The sequence below is a fragment of the Glycine max genome, chromosome 4 (assembly GCF_000004515.6).
Source record: "Glycine max cultivar Williams 82 chromosome 4, Glycine_max_v4.0, whole genome shotgun sequence".
Lineage (NCBI taxonomy): Eukaryota > Viridiplantae > Streptophyta > Magnoliopsida > Fabales > Fabaceae > Glycine > Glycine max.
Genome location: NC_016091.4, coordinates 40,210,469 through 40,219,529, shown reverse-complemented (window position 1 = coordinate 40,219,529; position 9,061 = coordinate 40,210,469). Strand labels below are relative to the sequence as shown.

General features: G+C 25.8%; 1 protein-coding gene across 2 annotated transcripts; it reads right to left on the bottom strand.

Moving 5' to 3' along the window:
* Nucleotides 1–1,402: 1,402 nt before the first annotated feature.
* LOC100499632 (eukaryotic translation initiation factor 5A3) lies at nt 1,403–3,889 on the bottom strand. 2 transcript variants are annotated; one of them, NM_001250529.1, is made up of 5 exons: nt 3,628–3,750; nt 3,043–3,165; nt 2,893–2,949; nt 2,111–2,185; nt 1,617–1,721 (listed from the first exon to the last, which is right to left on the bottom strand). In NM_001250529.1, exons 1-5 carry the CDS (start codon nt 3,748–3,750, stop codon nt 1,617–1,619), a joined length of 483 nt encoding a protein of 160 aa, NP_001237458.1. The 2 variants fall into 2 exon arrangements, with proteins under 2 accessions (XP_014629812.1, NP_001237458.1); XM_014774326.3 differs by lacking the exon at nt 2,111–2,185 and having other exon boundaries at nt 1,403–1,721; nt 3,628–3,889.
* Nucleotides 3,890–9,061: the final 5,172 nt, after the last annotated feature.

The window sequence follows — 9,061 nt, the reverse complement described above, 5'->3', positions numbered from 1 at the left end:
CCAAATCTAAGTAGGGAGTTTGAACTCTGGAAAAAGTCTGCTCGTGTTATTATGTTTAATTTTATGTTAATTATTGCTTTCAAGCAGAAACACGTCTAACTATTACAAACCTTATTAGTATTTGGTTTATTTATATTATTATTATGGAGTAACATAAATATATATTTGTAGGAAAAATTAATTTTAGTGTGTTGTTCAGTAAGTTTGAAAAATGGTCAAGTTATTTTTTGTAACACCCCAAAAATTTTGTATGTGATTAAAATTGGTTAAATATAATTACAAGTGAGAACCTAAATTTATTTAAGAAAAAATAATTAAATAAATATAGGTGATTTTTCTGTGAGTTTTAATAAATAAAAATATATCAAAACTGAAATTGTGTTGTAAACACTCGAAAAATTTGTCGAATTAATTATAATTAATTAAATAAATGTGACAATGAAGGATTAGATCGTGAAAGTAAACAAACACTCGAGAAATTTGCTAAATTAATTTTAACTAATTATAAGTAAGTAATATAAATAACTTAATTCATTCGAACACCGTTGATTAACATAGTACCCCTCCGTTTCTTTTTTATTGTCGAATTTTTATAGAATTTTTATTTTTATTTATTTTCATTTATCTGTCGTTTAGAGTTTAAGATGATACTGATTACATATTATTGATTATACCTTATTTATTTTTTATCTTTATTTAATTTTGACATTTATTTATTATGGAGAAGAGAAAAAGGTGAAATAAAAAATTTCACCACTATTTATAAGAAAACTTATTTCACTTCTTGATTTCTACTAAACATTCTTAAACTACAGGTAAAAAATAACTGAGATAGTACTATTTTAATTTAGAAATACACATTTAAAAGAGCTTTTCGGGAGATGGAAAAATACTCTAAAGCTTTTTCTAAATTATTTCTAAATGTCTCAAGTTAATAAATAATGAGTCACTAAAGCACTAATTTTATTATTTACATACTCAAAATAATTGTTTTAATAGCCTATAGACATATATATGTATATATAAAACCCTCAAAATCCAACTACATATATATATATATATATATATATATATATATATATATATATATATATATATATATATATATATATATATATATATATATATATATATATATATATATACTTTGAATCATTGAACAAATTTGTGTTTTTGATTATTATAATGTATTTTTAATTCCTCATATAATCAAATTTGTTGTTGATGTCGAACTACTTAATGAGAACTTATAAATACAGTTTGCCAAATACTAGAACGAATATTTGTAACTTAGCAAAATCCTTATAATCTTTTCCAAAAGAAACAAATTGGTAGCTTTATTGAAATTTGTTGCAACTGACGCACGCACACAAGATTATCCCTAGTTAGAATGCAAAATACGTTAAAACAAAAATAATTTGATAGTCGTATTTTATCAAAAAAATATCAAGACAACATCGAAACAGAGAAATGTTAAACAGTTTCTGTCACATCCATAAACACAGTTGATAAAACTAGTCTGACTTAGAGTCTCCATAACTCCGGGGTTTAACAAGATCATACAAAAATATATAACTTTTGCATAAATGAAAACAGCAAACTACCAGCAATTGAGGCTAGTTCTTTGGCCCAATATCCTTCAGTGCACAAATCTGCTCCTCACCCATTGCAGACATAACTGACACAACAAGGTCCTTACCCTCAGCAAACCCATCCTTTATCTGCAGTGACCAATAGTTATACAAAGTTAGAGGGGGAAAAAACAATCAATAAACAGGAGAATAGAACATTCGAATTACAAGTTGTTTTAGGGCTGAAACAATTCCAGGAGAAGAAAAAAAATTCTCCACAAGCTAAAATTAGCCTATGCATATAGTTAAAAATCATCTTTTAGAGAAGGTAATATGAGAGAACTTCTACAAATTAATTTATGCATCAGATAATTTTAGTTTATAGAGAAGCTCATTTCATTTTTGCTTCTTATTTTCTTCTCTTATAGGTACTTCTGGAAAAGTTTATCCAAACAGGTCCAGTATATAGACAATGTATCCAAGGTTATAAACTTCCAGGCTGCAAATGCAACACACAAAAACAGTAGGTTTCTACAAACCTGAGTAAGCAGACTCTCATCTGTAGGTAACTTCAGGTCATCCTTGGTGTTCCCATTTTCAGTAAGCAAGCTAAGCTATAACACATCATTCAAGAATAAATTCAGACAATACTGGCAAGGATTAGAGCACTTTGGTTTGAAGAGAACATTTTTGTTTTCATCTTTAATGTTTATATGTTACATCACTCATGTATAAATTCAGACAATAGTAACAGTAGAGCTTTTTAGTTGGAGAGAACAATATTTTATTTTCATTTTAATGTTTACATGTGATTACATCCAAGTCACTTTATTTCCAAAGATTGTATAAGATTCAGGGAAAATCACAATTTGGTTAGTTTTATCATTTCTTAAACAAATCTTCATAGAAATTAATTGGAATGAACACAAATCTTAAAAGAATTTAATTAAAAAGAATATACAGACAGTGTCTAACATCCAATCACAGGTAGCTATATGATTGAAAATTATTGACTTTAATAATAATTACTTAAAGAATAACATCTATGAAAATTTCTAAGCAGTTGACGGTGTAATAGTTAGTGATGTATCAAAATTAGACTCATCTTTAAATACAAGAAACATAGCCAGCCTCACCTAACCACCAAGGGGAATATTGTTGTTGTTGTTGTTGATGTTGTTGTTTAAATACATGAAATACATTATTAATTAAAAAAACAAAAGGTGACATTTTCAAATTTTTATGCGAAACAGGGAAATGAGAAACTACACGAAACCAAACTCCGGCAACAAGTCAGTGAGTCAAAGGAATAGAAACTCACAAATCCATCCTCAGCAATGTCAATCAACTGGTAATCAGTACGATTCACATGGGGAACCTGGAATAAGAAAAAACAAACAAACAAAATTTCAGAACAGGAAAAGTTCCAATAAAGAAAGAAATGACAGAACCAAAGAAACATGAAGCATACATCACAGTTGTGGGAAGAGGGCACAATATCTTCAAGCTTCTTGGCAGTGAAAATATCAATCCCAACAAAGTGACACTTAGCATGGCCGTGCTTACCAGTCTTGGAAGTAGAAACTTCAACAACCTGTCACAGAAAAATACATTCGCACGCATCAATAAGAGGCAATAAAATAAATTAGTTAAAATTAAATAATAGATATCACTAATTGAAAATCAATGTTCAAAAGACAGTAACACATAGCATCGGTTCCTTAAATCAAAGCATGCGTCCTAAATAGCACAAAATTCAACAAACAATAATTCTTTTAAAAAATACTAATTTTGTTTCTCTAGTGAACTAAAATAATTCCCCAAAACGAGTCATAAGAGTTCGCAAACCCTAAATCCCTAATCCTAATCATCAAAATCAACGGCAGAAAAAAAAAACAAGTCAGATATGAAGCAATAGATCTCGACAGCCAAATAGCATAAAAACAAACATAACCGTGACCAAAACCACAGTCATCATAAAACCCATGATAATTGAATGAAACGATACAACATCCTCAAAAAAAGTCAGGGGTGGATGAATCAAAAAAACTGGAACCTTGCAGGGACGACCCTTGATGACGATGTAGCCGTTTTTGCGGATGGTTCCGGCCTGCTGAGGATAGGTCTTGGAGGCTCCGGCATCGGCCTTGGATTCGAAATGGTGCTCTTCGTCCGACATGGTTCAACTCGGTCACTGACTCACCGATTCAACTCGACCGGCTCGGAGGAGTGGGAGAGTGTGTATGTAAGTGGGGTGGGAGAGTGGGGGCGGAGAAGACAAAGACTTTGGGGGAGGATATGGATTTATAGCATTCCTTTTCTCTATTTTGAGTAAATTCCGGGACTCTTTTTATATAGAAAAATAATATACATGCTCTTTTTTTTTCATGGTCAATAGTGATTTTAGTTATAAAAAAAAGGTAAAAAAATATGATAAATTCATTCATTCTTTATTTTTGTTTGTTAATAAAAAAGTTTACATGACATATTCATTTATTTATCTTTCTTTTTTTTAATGGTTATAAACATAATATTACAATAAACACTTTAAAAATTCAAAATATGAAACTAAAACAAAAATATACAGTCATTATGTTAATATTAAAAAAGTGAATTTTAACTTGATTTTGATATTATCTAATATTTAATTTGATTTTCTGCATTTATGTTTAAGTCTTATATTTTGGATAAGGTAATGTCACAAAGAGTAATAAAAAAATTATGTTTATTAATCAATATTATATTTGTTATAAGTTATGTTTGTTTTTCTATTTTTTAAAGGTTTATTGTAATGTTATGTTTATAACAATTGAAAAAGGAAAAAGATAAAGGTTAAATTATGTTTTAGTAAATAATCATTTTCTTCCTTACATATGTAGAGATGTAGAGCACTGACAAATTTATACCCTCCCATGTATGCAAGTTCTTTCATCAGGGCAACGGATAAAAAAATTAATAAATAAATAGACTTGTTGTATTATTTTGGGAGACTCAACTTTAAATTTTTATCTTTGATAAATTGTTCAACATTTTGTACCAGAACTTAAATGATTATTTATTAATTTATTATGAAAAAGTAAAAGTACATGTTTTGTTTTTTAAAACAGAAGATATCTTTAATACTGATTTTTTGTGAATCAGGTTACATCTCTCCGTCAACAAGAAGTTTAGAAATATTGAAATCTGTTTTTTTTTTAAATAATGAAATCTGTTTTAGGAAGGTAATCTTTCCCAACAAAATCTTTATTAATGATTTGATTTTGTTACATCAGTTACTGTTATTGTTGTTATTATTGATGGTACATATTATTAATTTGATTTTTTTAGGAGTAGTATCATCTTATGTATTATGTTCAATTAACTTAATTAAATTTTTAATTTTTATTGATTTAATTGATAAAAAATTAATATTTTAAATAAAAATTATTTACATAAGTTGATAATTAATAGTACTTCAAAGTGATAGTTTTTACAATTTAATTTATATATTTATAGTATAGATGATTTTCACATTAAGATTGCACCGCAAATTGTACTTATAATTTAAAACATGTCAATTTAGTCTATATGATTTTTTTAAAATTGGTTTTCACAGTAAAATCACTGTCAATGTTGTTGATGTGATCAATGATATGGCTTTCAAAGTTTTAACTGCAAAGAGCATCTTTAGTAGATATTTTTATGAGTTATTTAATTTTAAATAATATTATTTAATTTATTTTTTCCTTTTTTCACTGAAGTAAATGATATAAGATTACTTATATAAGCATCATTCTTTTTTAACCCATATAAGCATAGTTATTTAATAATATTTATACCATAAATAACATATTTCTTAAGTATTATAAGACTTATAAAATTAAATTAAACATTTATTTTACTAATTTTAATATTTAAGTGAATTTTCATATAAAATATTTAAATTTATATAAAAATGTAAGATTTATAAAATTAAAATAAATAACTTATCTAAATAATTGTGGATTATAGATGCATACGGAGATTAGTATCTTTCAATTGATTCTATTAAATTAACCTATGGTATTTGCTAAGTCCGTCTGGGTCTAGGGTTTGCTTTCCATTTTTCACCAATATATATCTTTTGAGAATCTTGTTGTGGGCCCGCCCCCTCTTTCATTGACGATCATTAACTGCGTCCGATGCACGCTAATAATGAGCCTACACTTTCGGCCCCAGAAGCGACGAACCTTTAATTCTCGAGTGCCTTATTTTTATAGTAGTTAAAGAAGTATTCTTACAGGGATATTTATGGATTTGGATGAATCCGTAATCCGCCATCTAAATCAATTATATTATATTAATTTTTAAAATTTTTTTTTTTAAGTATTTGAATTAAATTCGAGATCTTATCATAAATGAGTTAAGTTATAGATTTTATTTTTTTTAAATTCAATTCATAACATATAATTAAATTTATTAGTAATATTATCAAACACAAAACATTAATTTTTATCTCATAATTTATTAAATTAAACTACTCATTATTTTTGTAAGTTGTTGTATTTATCTTTCTTTGATTTTATTTATGTTTTTTATATTAATATAATATTTTGTTTTTATTTAAAATAAAAATATTATATTATTAATTTTATTAATCAAATATTATGATAATTTGATCTTTTTTAAGTACATTTAATCATTATATACTTATAAAATTCTAGACAAAAATAAATTATTATTCTAAAGAAATATTTTTACAAAATATTTTTTTAAATATTTAAATTTGATTAATCTAACTTAACTTGTTAATGATTATGTTGGTTAGTAAGAAAAATGACACATATCCTACCTATCCAATCCATAAAATTTTGATCAAGTTAGATAACCGGTTCAATCAACTCATGAACACCCCTATTATCTAGAGATGATAATCACGGTATAAATGTTTAATAGAAAATATTTTTTTTAAATAATTAACTTATAAAATAAATATTTTAAAATAAAAGTATTATTTATTATAAAACAATTTGTAAGCAAAATCAATAAAAGAAATACATGAATGAATCACCATTTTTTTAATGTAATTATGAATCACCAATTTTGTCTCCAAAATTATAATAGTTGGTCAAGTTACTAAAATCAATAAATTGATAAAATAATTTCTAAAATTGTAAGATTATCAATTATTTTAGTTCATGAAACTGTAATAGTTTATCAAATTAGTATATGAAATTAAAAAAGAACAAGATCTCTAAAATTATACATCACCAATCAATTTAGTTTAGCCATCCTGATAAAAAAAATAGTTTATTCATTATTTGCTCGTGTCATCTAAACGTCTTTAGAAAAGCTAAATTGGCACACAACTAGTGCTTGACTGGCCAGGAGTATTCACAATTTGGTTCAAGTTTAGTGTAAAATCAAATTTCTATCAATCAAATGTAAATTTAAATGAATTGCTTTGGTTTGAGTTTTAAAAATGTTTTTTCCTGATTCAAATCAAAATTATTCTATTAACATCGATATGGCTTTATTTGATTTGGATCATAGGGTTATAATAAAAAAATATATCATTTTTTCAAGCTTTATCAAATTGTTGTTTATCTGTTTTTTTATACATCATCTGTTTAATATTCACATTTTTATATTCATTGCTTTATATGTTTCATTAATTTTTTTATTAAACATTTTATTTAAAAAAATATAGTAAATATGACTAAATTAAGACACTTGATAATATTAGATAAGATTGTGAGAAAATTAAATTGATTGAAGAAGAGAGAAAAAAAAGGGACAAAAATAGTAGAAAGGTTAAGTATTAATCTAGGAAATATAAGGTTATGTGATTAAAATGTTTGGGAGAACTCATAATCTAAAATTTTAACTGTTTTTTTTTAAGTTTTTTCCGAAACAATTAAGTTGGATATTTGGAATCCTAAATTAAATTTACAAAATGCTTTTCTTTCTAAGAAAAAAGTTATTTTTTATGAAATTGAACATTTGTAGCTTATGATTATTTTCCTCCAACTTATTTTTTCTTTCATTTGTTTTTATACTATTTTACTGCCTAAAAGCTTCTTTTTTTTGCATCCCAACGAAATTAATATTGTGTATTTAATATAAGGTTAATAGAATTGTAAATTAATTATAAATCGATCTTTATAAACTTTTAAAATAATTATTATAAAATTCAATCAATTTAATATAGACTAAAAAGATTTATAATTAAATAATAATATAAAAAATTCATAATATATAGATTAGAAACACCCTATACATATAAATAATATATGTTACCTTTGCTTATATTAAAAAAAATTGGGATGATGTAATATATATAAGGGATTGCTAACATACACCAAAAATTTAGTTGGAATATGTTAACCCCTACGTCCAAATTTTAGGACATATATACCGAGAATATCCTTTATTAAAAGAATTCTTGTTATTATAATCATTTAAGATATATTTATTAAAAAAAAGTTTTTCTCTGTCTGGTCTCTCCTCCCCTCTCCACCATCTCACATTACATTTTAGACATTTACGTAAAATTATCAGCGATGATTCTTCTTCCTGTGGCTACTCTGTTGGTGCTCTAGCTCTCTCTCTTTGCATTCCACCGTTCTTGCTTCCTTTATCATTGGTGTTTTCAGATGCCTATATGACTACATTCACAAAGTCTCCTAACATTTGTTGGGAGAAAGAAGCTCCAGCATAAGCCATAAGTACTTCTATTAGAAATATAGATTATTTTTTAATAGATAAACTCTTAAAAACACTCCTAGACTTAGATTCAAACACGTTTTAAGTCTTTCAATACTCCATAGTAGATGCCATTGTGACATAAGCACTCCCACTACTTTCCCCAGTTTCTGCACTCAGGCAAACCTGCAAAAAGAAATCAGGCATAAACCCAAGACCTTCCACCATTGTCGATTCACATTATAAAAATGAATTTTCATATCAATAAGCTAGTTTGAAAATGAAAAAGTTTGTGCTCAATTTTTATTCTTAAAAAATTTAGGAGTTTCGTGACAACGCAACACAAACATTAGATTATTCATAGAATGTTAAATAAGCAATAAACCTCGGCAGACAAAACAGTTCTGTGCAATGAAGGACGGACTCCGATACGACAACCACACGGTTAAATTTTAAATAATAAGCATAAAAAATTATACTAAGTAATATCATTATCATTAAAAAAATTTCACATAACAAAAATTTTATCTTCTTAGAAAATAATCTAAAAATAAACTTGTTAATATATTTAATAATAAATTTCATCTAAAAAAATATCAATATAAATTATTATAATTAAAAAAAATAAAAATTATTATTCTTAATTTATTAATTTCTTCCTTTTTCCTTTTTGATCATCAGAAATACAATTTTTAATTCTGATTCGTCAAAAGATAAATTAACTACTTTTAAGAATTTTATTTTCATTAAATGATTTAAACTCATTTCTTGTAATATCTCATATTTTAATTTTTTTTATGATATTATGAGAAATTTTTTGAAAGAAT